Here is a 15,713-nt window from a genome sequence, read left to right as displayed (position 1 = left end):
GCACAAATTATTTTTTAAAACACGATTTAAAATTTTTTTCACATTGTTTAAATGTAAAATTTTCTTTGGCAAATTTATCCAAAATCAAAACTTTTCATTTTAGAACTTAGTTTACATCTATATAACAGAGTACCCCAAACTGATGTTCATCAAGATACCTTTCTCTAAGCCCTAGTGGTTTTTATCTTCCCTTTAAAATGTAGGATCTTTTAAGCTGTCATTCTCAAAGATATTCTGGAGAAAACAATATGAATTAAACATCTATAAATTCTTCTTCATTTCTGTTATAATGTAGCAATTTATCATCTAACCCATAGTGATCTATTAACTGAGTAAGGCTGAGCTTTTTGTTCTCCTCGGACATGGCTGACTGCAACTCATAAAGCAATAGCTGGCTACAGCTTCTCCACTTCTTTATTAGCAACTGTAACTGACACAGGTCATTCTTTGATCTGTACATTTTGACTAGTTTTAGCCTCCGAAGAAGGTCTTCTTTCTCCTGAATCTGCTTCACCAATTTTGCTTTTTCTTCGTTTAATCCTTGTTTGGGAAGGTTCTCATTCGCAAAGTCATTTTGGAGATCACTGCAAGACCCAGTAGATTCACATGCATTGATATTTTTGATGGTATTTTTCAAATATGTACTTTCTTTAAATTCACTGTCAATGTGTTTAAAATTTTCTTGAAATTCCAAGCAGTTTTCTTCTGTTGAAGATGCTGGTTTCTCTGCAAAGTTCTGATTGTCTTCTTCGTTCTCTATTTTAAGACGTTTTACTACACTGTAACAGGAATTAAATGAAGATCTAGTTTTCCTTAACCGTTCTCTAAGTGTTGCACTCATAGGTTGTTTTCTCGAACCAGTTCTGCGGGGCGAGGGTGGCTTGGCGCAGGCCTGGGGAGTGGTAGGGAAAACCACAGCTGAGTCTGAAGGGCTTTCCATCTTGAAAGTGAACCCCTGGTGTACCCCTCCCTCCGCCATCCCCAGCGCGTAGGAAAACCAAGCAACCACAGCCGCGATTGCTCCCGTTCCACGGGTGGGGCCGCCAACTCAGATTCTTTACTTGATCATCTCTGTAGATGGTGATACTGTGTCTCTTCCTGAGAGTATGAGAACTCAGAAGGACGAGCCCGTTTGAAGGCAGAAATGAGTTCATTTTGGAGCATGCTGAGTTTTAGAGATTTCTCAAATATGTTCCATTTGGCAGTTAGAAATACAGGCATGAAACTTAGGAAAAAATTGATTTAGGATTTATTTATATGTAAATGAATCTGATGCCAGTGAGACAGGTTAGTTAACATGTTGTTAGGCAGATAGGAAAGTTCCCTGGTGAAATAAGCAAAAGGCAGCCATATCCTGAAACTTCAGGTTCTGAAGTGTCTCCTTCACTCCAGGACAAAGATATGAGAATGTGTCTTGAGGTTAATAAATTATCTCATAAATCCCTTTTGGGAAATGGAACAGATCTGAGGGATGGATTTTTAATCCCTTTAGGATCTGATAGATAAGGATGGGTTCATTAATCCTTTTAGGGTGGGCAAACAGGATAAACTTGATAGACGAATTTCATTAGAAGGCTCCAGCCTCCTTCCCCAAGCGGCAAGAGAAGGAATAAAAGTAAGAACTTTTGCCTAAGTCACTGGGCAACTGGTTGAGACCCCCTCTTGTTCCGAGAGTTGCAACTCTTTATTTTTAATAAACTATCCTGTTTTACTACTCCTCACCTCTCCTTAGTCTGTGCTTCCCTTCTCGGTTTCATAAGACACGATCTCGGCACAAAGAAAATATCCTCCATCACCATGGAAGTAATGACAACAAATTCTTCCAAGGATATTGTGTAAAGTCTTGCTCCTCAGAACATGACCCATAGACCAGAATGAAAGTCAGCATCCAAGATGATTCCCACCTCCAGGTATTTGTGACTTTCTGTAGTCCCCTTCCACAATAAATAGGGCAGACTTGTGTAACTAATAGGGTATTGTGTAAATGACAGAGTGTGACTTCTGAGGTCTGGTCATAAGGCTCTCTTGACTCATTAGCTCTGTGGGAAGCCAGCTGCCATGTCCTGAGAACACTGAAACTACCCAGTGATCAGGAACTATGGCCTCTTTTCAACAGTCAGATGTGTGAGCTATACTTGAAGCAGATGATCTTCTGGCCCTACTTAGCTTCTGGTGAAGACAGCCCCTGTCAACATCTTACCTACAACTTCATATGAGACCCTGAGCAGAACCATCCAGCTCCTAGGTTTCCTGACCCTTCAGAAACTATGTGAAATAATTCATTTGTTGTTAAGCTGTTAAATTTTGGAGTAATTTGTATGCAGCAGTAGATAAACAAATACAATCACAGTCCTAACCTGAAAGCTTGTTGAAATGCAGAGTCTCAATCCCCACACAGGACCTAATTTTTCGAATCTGCATTTTAACAAAGCCACAGGTGATTTGTATGCATATTAAGTTCGAGAACCCCTAGTACAGGGAAAAAAGATAAGAGAGTTTAGGACAGTCCTGATAGGGGTGGGAGGCAGCTGGGAGGGCTACTATTCGAAAGTTGGGTAGAGAAAAAGGAGTGACACTAGTAAAGAAAGAGTGCTAGAGAGGGAGGAGGGACATCAGGAGAAATAAAATAACAAGGAAAATAATTGACACGGGAGGCAAGAGAGGACCAAGTTTCAAGAAGAAAGGAAATGTCAGTATTATCAAATTATGCAGCGACTGAGTGAGAGAAGAAATAGAAAATGGCCGTTAATGTTGTGGTTATGCTTCTAAAAAAGCGTTCTTATGTTTTAGAGATAGATACTGAAATATTTAAGGATGAGATGACATAATGTCTGGGATTTGCTTCAAAATGCTATGAGAGGGGAGGAAGTGGTGGTATAGATGAGGCATACTGGACTCTGAATTGGTAACTGTTGAAATGGGAAATGGGAACATAGGACAAAAAGTACATTGTACTAGCTGGTCTATTTTATGCATGTTTGAAATGTCTCACATTAAAAAGCTTTAAAATGGCCATAAAATTACTTTAGGAGATTATGGGTGACTTTTGTCAGAGTAAATTTATTAGAGTTTTAGAGCAGAAGCCAGATCGCTGTGGGTTAAGGAAGAAAGATAAGAACTGAGGACAGGGAGTGACAATTATTCCTTTCAGAAGTTTTATTTGGAAGGAAAGAAGAGAGAGCAGAAACTTCAAGGAGAGAAAAGGTTAATGTGGAATTGTTAGAATGAGAGATAGCCAAAGGCTCTCTATAAAATAGAGATGAAGAATAAAGATAAAAGTCCAATGATATGATCCACAACAGCCATCAACATCACTTCCAAGATTCTGAGTCTTCCAGTCACTGTTCTTTAGTTTTATTTGAAGACATTGTAAAATTTCTTTGAATTGCTTGATGAGTCTCCAAACTTTTGATGATAATTCAGTTATCAGAACTGTAGGTAAAACAAATACTTTCATGAACAGCTATTTATAGTGCTATGTATAGCACTCATGTAGTGAAGGTACTACCTGAGCTGAGAACGTAAGGGTTGTTTAGTGAAATCTCAAACAGAAATGAATGGCCCAAATCCAATACTACCAGGCATGGGGACGAGATAAGGGTTAAGTAGGACCATGAATAACAGTGCTCAGTGTTACTTTTGTTTCCTTCATTATTTTAAAATGGCATTTTTCAAAATGTACTTGGAAGACCTGAATCCTAAAGGGTGTTAATAAGTGTTACAAAAAAAAGTGTTCCATGGTCACATAAATTTGGTACATCTTGACTTAACAGTGAAACCGTTAAATACCTGTCCTGAGGGTGGAGCTTCTGAAATCATTTGCATGTTAAAGTGCTTTGTGAATTTCCAAAAATATGCAAAGTTTTCCAACTACATTGAACCCTAGAATTATTTTGGAAAGGAGAATCTTTCAGGATTGCTTTCCTCAGAATCCTCTTTGGGAACTAATTGCACTAAATCATGTGATCCACCTAATCATGTGATTCTGAATGCATCATAACACTTAACACCAGTGACAGTTCCTCTCAGTTAAGTGCTCACTTTTGCTTTTCTGGTCTTATCAGTTACTAATAAAAGCCTTATAAATTGCGTTTTATTATTAAGTTTATTGGTGTGACATTGGTTAATAAAATTATGCAGTGGTACCTCGGTTTTTTAATGTAATTCATTCAGCAAGACCATTTGAGTTCTGAAACATTAGAAAACAGCCTACAGCTAGGCCTCAGGATCTTACACTCAGCGGAAGCTGCATGACATGTTCGACTTTTGAGGCATATTCAAAAACTGAAGCATTTACTTCCGGTTTTACGGAGTTCTTACATCGAAATGTTCATCAACGGAGAGTTTGAAAACTGAGGTACTACTGTATAGATTTTAAGTGTACAAATAGTAAAACATCGTCTGTATATTGCACTGTGTGTTCACCACCCAAGGTCAAATCTCCTTGTTACCATATATTTGACTACCCTCTTCTACCTACCCCGCTACCCTTTGATAATCACTAAACTGTTGTCCATGTCTATGAGTTTTTGTTTGTTTATCTTGTTCGTTTGTTGCTTTCAGTTTTATATCCCACATGAGTGAAATCATATGGTTCTTGACTTTTTCTGTCTGACTTATTTCATTTAGTATGATAGTCTCAAGATCCATCTATGTTATCACCAAGGGCATTAATTCATCTTTTCTTTGGCTGCGTAATATTCCATTGTATATATGTACCACATCTTCTTTATCCAATCATCTGTCGAAGGTCGCTTCAGTTGTTTCTATGTCTTGGCCACCAGGAAGAGGTACATATATCTTTACAGATAAATGTTTTCAGATTTTTAGGGTAGATACCCAGAAGAGGGATTGCTGGGTCATATGGTAATTCTATTCTTCATTTTTTGAGGAACCTCCATACTGTTTTTCCATAATGGCTGCATCAATTTACATTCTCACCAGCAGTGTGCGAGGGTTCCCTTTTCTCTACAACATCTCTAATACTTCTTATTACTTGTCTTGTTAGTAGCCATTCTAACAGGTGAGGTGGTATCTCATTGTGGTTTTGATTGGTTTTTCCCTAATAGCTAGTGAAATTGAACATCTTTTCATGTATCTGTTGACCATTTGTATGTCTTCTTGGGAGAAGTGTCTGTGCAGGTCCTCTGCCCATTTTTTAATTGGATTGTTTCTTTTTTTGTTGTTAAGTTATATGAAGTCTTTATATATTTTGGATATTAGCCCCTTATCAGAGGTATGTTTGCAAATATCTTCTCGCATTAGATTGGTTGCCTCTTTGTTTTTTTGATGGTTGCATTTGCTGTGCAGAAGCTTTTCAGGCTGATATAGTCCTATCTATTTATTTTTGTTCTTGCTTCCTTTGCCTTCGAGGTCAAATGTCATAAAATCCTTTCTAACACCAAGAACCATAAGTTTAACACCTATGTTTTCTTCTATGTATTTTATTATTTCACGTTTTATATTTAGGTCGTTGATCCATTTTGAGTTAATTTTTGTGTATGGTGACAAATAGCCTAGTTTCATTTTTTTGTATGTGGCTTTCCAATTTTCCTAGCACCATTTATAGAAGAAGCTTTATTTTCTCCATTGTATGTTTTTGGCTTCTTTGTCGAAAATTATCTGACTATATGCATATGGGTTTATTTCTGTGTTCTCATTTCTGTTCCATTGGTCAGTGTGTCTATTTTTCTGCCAATATCATGCTGTTTTGATTATTATAGCTTTGTAATATAATTTGAAGTCAGGGATTATGATACCTCTGACCGTGTTCTTTTTTCTTAGGATTGCTTTGGCTATACAGGGTCTTTTGTGATTCTATACAAACCTGATGGGTTTTTTTTGTTTGTTTGTTCTATTTCCTTAAAAAATGCCATTGGGATTTTGCTGGGGATTGCATTAAATCTCTATATTGCTTTCAGTAGTATGGCCATTTTAATTACAACAGGGGTACCAAAAAGTACACATTTTAAAAGATGTTATCTATGTATTACTTTTTGAAGTTGAATTGAATTACAGTAGCAATGTATAATATGAAGTTTGCTCAAATGAATGTTAGCATCATTCTTTTATTACAATTTTAGCATAGTATTTTCCTTTCTTAAAATGTGTATACATTTTCTTGGCACCCTCTGTATTAATTCTTCCAATCAATAACACAGAGTAGCTTTCCATTTCTTTGGATCTTTAGTTTATTTCAATAATGTCTTACAATTTTCAGTGTATAGGTCCTTCACATCGTTTGTTAAGTTTGTTCCTTGGTATAGTATTCTTTTCATTGTAATTGCAAAAAGAATTGATTTTTTTCATTTCTTTTTCTGAAATTTCATTGTTAGTATATAGGAACACAATGGGTCTATATGCACTGATTTTATATCCTGCAACTTTGCTGTATTTTTTTATTGTTTCTAAGAGTTTTTTTGGTGGAGTCTTAGGGTTTTCTATATAAAGACACATGTCGTCTGCAGAAAGTGACAGTTTGACTTCTTCATTCCCAATTTGGATGCCTTTTATTTCTTTGTCTTGGCTGATTGCTCTGGCTAAGATTTCCAATACTATGTTAAATAACAATGGTGAGAAGGGGCGTCCCTGTCTTGTTCCTAATCTTAGAGGAAAAGTTCTGTTTTTTACCATTAAGTATGATATTAGCTGAGGGTTTGTCATACACGTATATGGCCTTTATTATCTTCAGGTACTTTCCTTCTATACTCATTTTATTAAGCATTTTAATAATAAATGAACGTTTTATCTTGTCAAATGCTTTTTCTGCACCTATTGATACGGTTATATGATTTTTATTCTTTATTTTGTTTATGTGATGTATCACATTGATCAACTTGCATATGCCGAACTATCCTTGGGCCCCTGGAATGAACCCCACTTGATCATAATATATAATATTTTTAATGTATTGTATTCGATTTGTTAGTATTTTGTTTAGAATTTTGCCATTTTGGCATATTGATTATTTTTAATTAAAGGCACTTGAGAAACAGCTGGTGAAAAAAAGGACAATCTGACCCTCCGTTGTCCCCCTGAAATCTCCAATGAGAAAGGTACCCCCCAACACCCGTACCAGGAGGGAGAAGACATCCTTCTCACCAGAGTCAGGGAAGTTTGGACTGAAGGCTATGTAAACAAATGTTGTTTCTTCTTTACCATTTTTCTACCACAGCTCAAACTCCTTTGTCTTGTCAGTTCTTCACAAGTTTATTGTTTCTTTGTCTAAAAGCTATACAAGCTTCCTGCTCTGGACACTTCTTTAAGTCTCATATCTTTGTGAGGCTGTACATATGTGTTTATGTAGTAAATTGTTTTTCTCCTCTTAATTGGTCTTTTTATTACAAGAGGGTTTCAGCCAAGAATGTAGAAAATTATTTTTCCTCCCCTACACTTGAATACATTCAAGAAACAAAATAGGAACAATTTTGGAGAGTTCAAACCTTTGTTGTGAACAGGGTGAGTCACCCCAGCTCCTTCTTACTGTGTGCTGGCTGTACAGTAGATGAGGGGTTTGGCCTGAGTATAAATACTTGTGTCACAACCAGAAGGTGCCTGAACTGGTCTGATGTCTGTGTGTTCAACTCATTACAGATGTATTAGCTGCTTAGGGAGTCATCTCTTCTTTATTAGGCCCATTTGTTACTCACTCCCGCATTCCTACTTCTAAGTGCTACTTGCAGACCCCTACTATTTGTATTAGTCAGTGTCGTCCAGAGAAACAGAACCAAAGGATCGATGGATATAGATATACATGAAACTACAGCTACAGATTAGATATAGATAGATAGATAGATGATAGATAGATTGACGAAGAGAAAGATTTATTTTAAGGAATTGGCTCATGCAATTGTGGAGGCTGGCAAATTTAAAATCTGTAGGCTTGAGACTTGGGAAAGAGGAGATGCTGCAGTTCAAGTCCAAAAGTAGTTGCTGGCAGAATTCCCTCTTCTTTGGGGGAACTCAGTCTTTTTTTTAAGCAAGGACTTCAACTGATTAGATGGGGCTCAACCACATTATGGAGACTAATCTGATTTTCACAAAATCTACTGATTTAAATGTTAATCTCACCTTAAAAAATACATTCACAGAAACAGCTAGAATAAATATTTGACCAACTATCTGGGTACCATGGACTCACCAAGTTGACACGTAAAATTAACTATCACACTCTTCTTTCTTCTTTTTTCATAAAAAGCTGCCTGACTTCTTCTACCAGTTAGCATATTGAAAAGAGAATTAGGCTGATTCTTGGAAACTTGAAACTCATCTTAGAGATGTGTATTAATTTTTATGCTCTCATTATTGGGCTCTTACATTAGCATGGCCTAATTTCCACTACCAGGAATAGGATGTGTGCTGTGCTAATGGGAAATGATATATTTAGTGTTTTGTATGATCATTCTTTAGTGTCTGTGTCCCTTTTATTGGATGAGAGCCCACATGGAGTGACTGGATGAAAGTATCCTTTCTGCTTACCCCTGCATTAGGAATAAAAGAGGGAGAAAATACGTGTGTGCTCAGGAAAAAAAATCCATTATTTTACAGTTATTTATGGCATTATGATCAATATAATAACTTTCAAGTACCTTCTAGTTGGTAAGCTTTGCAAAGGATAAAGTAATTTCATAGTCGCTGAAGCCAGTGAATGCTCCCCTGTTGGGTTCAATTCCAGTTATGTTTTAAGTGACACATACTCCTCCATAAAGTTTAACAACTGAGTACTAACATTTTGGAGCAATGTATTCAGCACAAGAATGACAAAATATAATTAAAAACAAGGGCAATCCTTTTCAAACCTTATAATATGCTTACCTGATAGATAATATTTTTGAATTAGAGTAATTTTAATCAATTTAACATCTAAATACAATAATCAATTTAATTTTCACAATCTGTTAAGTAGCCATATTCAGTTTACCAAACACCAGAATGATGTGAAACCAATCTTTTGAAGAGTCACAACATTTCCTTTTGCTAATGTGTGGGGGGAAAAATAACATTTCCATGTCAATCTATTTATTCCCATCAAAGATGAAAAGAATGATAGATCACATAGACTTCTTTTTAAAAAGATTTTATTGGGCAAGGAAAAGGACTTTATTGGGGAACAGTGTGTACTTCCAGGATTTTTTCCAAAGTAAGTTGTTATCCTTTCAATTGTAGTTGTGGAGGGTGCTGATCAGCTTCAGGTTGTTGTCCTTTCAGTCTTAGTTGTGGAGGGCGCAGCTCAGCTCCACATCCAGTTGCTGTTGTTAGTTGCAGGGGGCACAGCCCACCATCCCTTGTGGGAGTCGAACAGGCAACCTTGTGGTTGAGAGCACGCGCTCCAACTGAGCCATGTGGGAGGCAGCTCAACTCAAGGTGCCGTGTTCAATCTTAGTTGCAGGGGGTGCTGCCCACCATCCCTTGTGGGACTTGAGGAATTGAACCGGCAACCTTGTGGTTGAGCACCCACTGGCCCATGTGGGAATGGAACCAGCAGCCTTTGGAGTTAGGAGCACGGAGCTCTAACCGCCTGAGTCACTGGGCTGGCCCCAGATCACATAGACTTCTTAAAGGGGGAGACTAAATCTATTTCTCCAAACAAGGGGATTTAACACAATATTTTGGCTCAACTGATGAGGAAAAGTTGGCTGTTGTTCCTGGTCTCCTGCAGTTGGGGACAGCTCTAAGGTGTCACTGGTGCCTTGTGCTTCCTTTAGCACCAAGAAGGGCAAGTGATCATGGAAATGGGGACACTTGGTTCTGGTTCCTGGAACTTTTTCAGTGGTTTATTCACTTAGGTAGACCAGCTTACCCTCGTGACAAAGGAAATAACTCAAAGCTGTATAGTTTACAGAAAAATAAATACAAATGTCCCTAAACATATGAAGAGGACCATTCAAATGAAAATTGTACTGACACACCATGTTTCACCTTGATAGGCAGAAATCCAAAGGTTTGACAATTCGTCCTTTGGGTAGACTTTGGCGACCAGTCGTCACTATCAGTAGTTGCTGTTAGACCTGCAATATTTTCCAACATGCGGCGGGGAACTGTACATCTCTTCAAACAGTGCAATGCATTTATCTTTTGTGCAAATTGTTTTATTTCTGTCTCTTCCCCTAATCCTGATCTATTTTTTGCCCTTCTCTGTACTGCTCTGTACCATAACAGGCTATGCTTTTTGGAAGTCCTTGTCTCGGTGTCATTATAGGTCCCTTAAACCACTAAAATACCTAAATGGATTGTTAATCGGCTGTTTGCATTGATGGTACCACAGACAAAACCACTAGACATGCTGGGTTTCTAGTCTCTTTCTTGTCTCCTGTTAAGTCTCCAAAGTTTGCACATGTTGAAGGGAAAAGATCCCTAGAGTTTTGAACTATAGGCCTTAAGTGAAAAGTGTAAAGAGATGGCATTGGTAAGTCTGGTGGATCCCAACCATGAGTGATCATCAGAATCATCTGAGGTGCTTTTGAAATTAATGCAAATTCCTGGGCCCTGCTGCAGACCACCTGCGTCAGCATCTCAGTGGGGAGAGCTGGCCATCTGTCCTTCAAAGACCCACCTGGTTGGGTAACCACCAACCTCTGACCTAGAGGAGCTTCCCAAGTTACTACATCTGATCTAGGTCACTGAGATGTTAATGTGTAGTCCTCTAAAATAACAACTGGAATAATAACAATAACACAGTAATAACAATATAACAATAGCTAACAACTTTCTAGTATTTACCATGAGCCAGGTACTGCTCCAAACACCTCACATAAGTTAACTTATTGAATCTTCCAATAAAGTAGGTACCTTTATTGTTTCAACTTTTCTGATATAGAAACTAAGGCACAAGGTGATTAAGTAACTTGTCTAAGATGACACAATTACAGACAGCATTTGAACAAAGGTCATCTGGCTCTGGATCTGTATGTTAAAATAAGGATCTTGTGGTCAAATATTTTGGGGAAATTCTCTTTTTTAGATCTGTAATCTAATTGTATATTGGAGCAAAGTTTTGAGAAGTCTCTTTGTAAACAATCCTGCTTAACATCAAATTATCTAATATTTCACAAATTTATCTCTGGAACCCTTTTATACAAAACGCTTATTAACATCTTTAAAAACTTGTGTTCCAAGGAACACAATCTGATACATAATCTGATACATGTTAACATAAAGATAGGGTGTCTTGATTACAGAGGTAGAGAAAATAATATAATGAACACTCATATAGTCATTACCCAGCTTTGACAATTATCTACTCATGGTCAATTTTCTTGCATTTTTACCCCTACCTACTACCCTGCCACTCCCCATCTTGCAAATGCTGGATTTCATACCATTTATTTCAGGACATGTTTTCATAATGAAGCTTTATGCTATTTTAGTTAGAAACATCGGTGGGGGAAAAATGAGAAAGAATTAAAGATATACTTAAATTCTAGCCAGAAGGCAAAAACAAAATGATTTCGAAGAATAGTCAGTTGCCACCAATTTCCACAACAAAAGAAACAGGCAATGTATCTCTCTTTGAAATGAGGCAAAAATAACATAATTGGATTTTAATTTTATCCTTACTTTTTCCAGAATGCTTTATAATTCACACAGCACTTTCAAATTGCTTTCATATTTGATGCTCAAACATATCTGTGAAGTAAGTAGGATCTTATTCCATTTTAAAGATAACAAATAAAGCTCATTTGATTTAGTCAATGTGTCTTAGTTTAGGCTGCTATAGTAACATACCATCAACTGGGTGGCTTATAAACAACAGACATTTATTTCTCACGGTTCTATAGGTTGGAAGTCTGAGATCAGCATGGTCATGTGAGGGCCCTCTTAGGTTGCGGTCTTCTCATTGTATCCTCACATGGCAGAAGGGGCAAACAAATGCTCCGAGGATTCTTTTTTAGGGCACTAATCTCATTCAGAAGGCCTCCACCCTCATGACCTAACCACCTCCCAAAGCCACACCTAATATGATACCAACACCTTGTGAGGGGAGGATTGGAACATGTGAATTTGAGGGGGGACAAAAAAATTCAGACTATAGCATAATGTCAACCAACTGATATCTTAAACTAGTGTTCATTTCAAGTACCTCTTGAAAATTAAACTAGTCTTAATTTCAAGTACTTCTTTTCTTTCCACTACACACTGCAAATACAATCTCAGTGAAGGACCAAATTGATATGTAGACTTTATTAGTAGTGATCTTTTGTTGTAAATGTCAGAATATCAATTCAAATAACCTTATGCAAAAAGTGGAATTTGTAGGTTTAGGAAATAGAAAGGTGCAGGGGTAGGTCATGTTCAGATACTGCAGGATCCAGGTGTTCAGTGGACAGAAATACATCTCTTGCAATGTCTTGGTTCTGCACCCTCTTGTTTTGATCCCATTCTCTGATAGGTTCTTTCTATTGGTGGCAAAGATAGCCACCAATAACTCCAGGTTTACATTCTACCAGTTAACAACCCTAACAGAGAGAGATTCACACTGGTTGGCCCCAACTGGGTCAAATGACCCCCTTGGAGTGAATATGGGATTAGCCCCCTCTGTATTGTGTCCTGGTAATGTGGACATGCATCTGGAAAGGGAAATTTGTGTGACGGTACTAGTAAAAAAATGGGAAAAGAAGACTGAATAGATTAAAGACAGCAGGTATCCTTGGCACGGTCCTTACACAGAAGCAGGAAGTTCAGAAAAATATATTGGGAATGGGCTGATGCCCCCAATTCTCTCAGCCATTCAGACTCTCTGCCCCCTTTCAAATCTGTTGAGGAGATGACAATGCTGTTACATAAAGCTCCATACCTGGAGTATTTTCATGGTTTTGCCACTGGGTGATTCTAAATTGAAGGACTAATTTTTATGTTTACAAAGCACTAATATATGTCTATATATTTTTGTTTGTTTTGGTTTTCTCCCTTCTTCCACCTACCCCCCACCCCCATTCCGGTTCACACCGTTGTTTCTCAGTCTGGTTGTGTAGGACACAGCTCCCTGGCCCATGCTGGTATTATGAGCCTTGCGCTGCCCCCCGCCCCCCCCCCCCCACCTCCCGGCTGAGGCAGTCCGCCACCAGTCGGCTGCTCACAGCAGTATATATGTTATTTTTGTAATCTTCACTGTGAGGCAAATATCATCAGCCCTGAGGCCTGGAAATGAGAGCAACCTGTGGGAATGTTGGGGGATAGGCTTTCAACTTGGACTTACCCCTAGCTCTTCCCTAACAATGCATTTCAATCCTACCAGTGGGACCAGAGGACTCCAGGGCTCACAGTGTTCTTGGCCACGATAACCAAAAACCTGGGCATCAAAAACTCCATTTGGGCAAAGGAAATCACTACATATGAAAGGGTACCACATATTATCTGTATCTGCTTACGGGAGTGAGCAGGAAACCTGAGTTAATGTAGCTACCCCAAAGGGCTACTTAGATATGAGGCTGAAAACTCCTAAAAATCTGGTTAGTTAGGCAAACTTGAGAGAGTGTCCAGAACTCAGAGGAAAAGGATAGAATTATGAAAACTGCAAGTGGGATAGGTGGAAGGGATCCAATCTGTTAGGAAGAGCAATTTCAGAAAGGGATGACAGAATCGTGGCAGAAGCAGTAATCAAACAAGATGAACTCCTTGATCCCAAAGTAGACCCCAATTTGAAAATTAAGAGCAAGTATCATGTACCAGGCAAGTTGTTGGGAAAAAGCAACATACCTGAATATATTCTGATAACATTTTAAAACATTAATGATAAAGAAGAAATTCTATGAGCATCCAGAAAAAGTAGTTTTCCACAAAGCAATGAAAACATCAGGCTGGTCTCAGTTTCTTTGGAATATCCAGTGTTAAGAAGAATCTCAGCCTGGTTCCTCCCAGAAAGCAGAGCCTGAGACCAGGGTTTGAGTTCAGTACTTTATGTAGGGGATTGTCAGAGGGAAACAAAGAAGAAAAGCTGATGCTAAGTTGCATTTTGAATTGGTTCCTGCTTTGGATGACTGGACTAGGGCTAGATGCCTCTGGAAGATTCTAAGGATTTCAGTGGGAGGATTCTCAGGATTGTCTACCTGAGGATGGAAGAAAGGAATACTTATCCACCAGCACCCATTCCTCATTGGTTAAGAGTTGCCCCATTGGGTATTGAGTGCTGGTTGAATTCCCACAGGACTCAGAGCCGAAAGAAGTGCAGCCAGGCACTTGGATGGCTGGAAGGCAGTTTCTCAGCCTTTCTTTGCCTTTCATGACCGTGAGTTTTGAAGTATTACAGGCCTATTATTTGTAGAAGAAATCTCATAGGTTTTGAAATGTTTTGATTGGGAAGAGCATTACCAACAAGTTCAAAAAACTGAGATTCAAATTGATGACCCACCACAAATTTGCTGTGTGTCATGTGCCTTCTCCGAACCAGTTTACTCATTAAAATGGGCATAATGTTGCCTGACTCAGCTGTCCCACACAGCAATTGAAGGATAAAATGAGACAATAGATATGGAATTACTTCTGTCAATAAAAGTTTGCTGCCACTAATCCAGTGCCAACAGGAGTCCCCAGTTTGGGGAGCAGGAAAAGGAGAAACTTTATTCAGGTAGTTTGCAGACTGAGGAAACACAGCCACAGAAGAAAACCAAGAGTGCACTACTCTGAGACAATGAGGAGATCCGCTTATATAAACAAAGTGTCTGCCCTGGTCCCTGATTGCAAATGAGTCCAAATTTACAGAGTTTGATTGGTCTAAATGGCATGGTCCTGATTGGTCAGAATCATGCATTCTGATTGGTTGTTATGGAGCCACTCTGATTGCTCAGTAAAGATGCAAAAGAGGCTATAGCTGTGCAGCTGCAGATTGGACAGGTCCAGTCTCAACCCATTGGTCAAAATACAGTTCTGGGAACTCTTTTATAAGGTTCAGCTCAGAGCAAGGAACACAGTGCAGGACGTTTGACAGCTCAGCCTGTGGCTTTTCCCTGGTATGCAATGTGCATGAGAGGCCTCTGTAAACAATAGCTGCTACACTCTGATTATGAATTTATCTGATTAGGCCAAGTTAACCACAAGGAGCCCTTTTTGACAGGTGTATTTCTTCTAGGGGTCCTACTTTGAAACTGCAAGGCATTATACAAAAGAAGGCATTACTTTAAGTTGTGAGTCAATGCTCCTGATTTTTAAATGTCTTCATTTCAGTGTGTTATTCTTCCTGACAGAAAGAATACCATCTCTGTCTCCCCTCCCTTCCCGTTTTCCCCTCCTCTCTCTCTCTAAACACAAACACACACACACACACAAACACACACACACATCCTTACCTCTAGTTTCCCTAGAATGCAACATAACAACAGAATATACCCAAAGTTAAGTAGCAAGAGGAAAAGTAACGTGTGGAAGATTTCAAGTCCTCTGTGGTTGTATCATTAAAGACATATTGCCTACTGCTTAATCGGTGGCCTGAGACATGGTGGCTGTAAGACATAAAATCATAACACTGGGAGGGGCCTTAGATAAATTCCAGGTCAGAGTGCTCATGTCCCAGAGGTGGCATGACTTGCTCAGACCACATGGCTAATCCGTAGAGCCAGGACCAGACATGCAGGTTCCTCTGCTGCTTGTCCAGTGCTCTTTACCTCACACCCACTTCCTGAGTTTATCCAGGCCCCAGGCAGTTTGTTAAAAGAATGTAGTCAGTTTTGTCTTTAAAGCCTCGCATCACAGGGCTTTGAAGGAAGGTCCAGCTTGGAGAG

The 15,713-nt window shown here is 38.7% G+C and overlaps 1 protein-coding gene across 1 annotated transcript; it reads right to left on the bottom strand.

Moving 5' to 3' along the window:
- Positions 1-253: 253 nt before the first annotated feature.
- Positions 254-979, bottom strand: LOC308500275 (swi5-dependent recombination DNA repair protein 1 homolog; the record flags this gene model as incomplete). The annotated part of the gene is made up of 1 exon (XM_081054648.1): positions 254-979. One exon carries the CDS (start codon positions 977-979, stop codon positions 254-256), a length of 726 nt encoding a protein of 241 aa, XP_080910774.1.
- Positions 980-15,713: the final 14,734 nt, after the last annotated feature.

The sequence above is a fragment of the Rhinolophus hipposideros genome, assembly GCF_964194185.1.
Source record: "Rhinolophus hipposideros genome assembly, chromosome: 1".
Taxonomy (NCBI): domain Eukaryota; kingdom Metazoa; phylum Chordata; class Mammalia; order Chiroptera; family Rhinolophidae; genus Rhinolophus; species Rhinolophus hipposideros.
The sequence above is the reverse complement of the archived record's forward strand: the minus strand, read 5'-3'. Positions and strand labels throughout refer to the sequence as shown.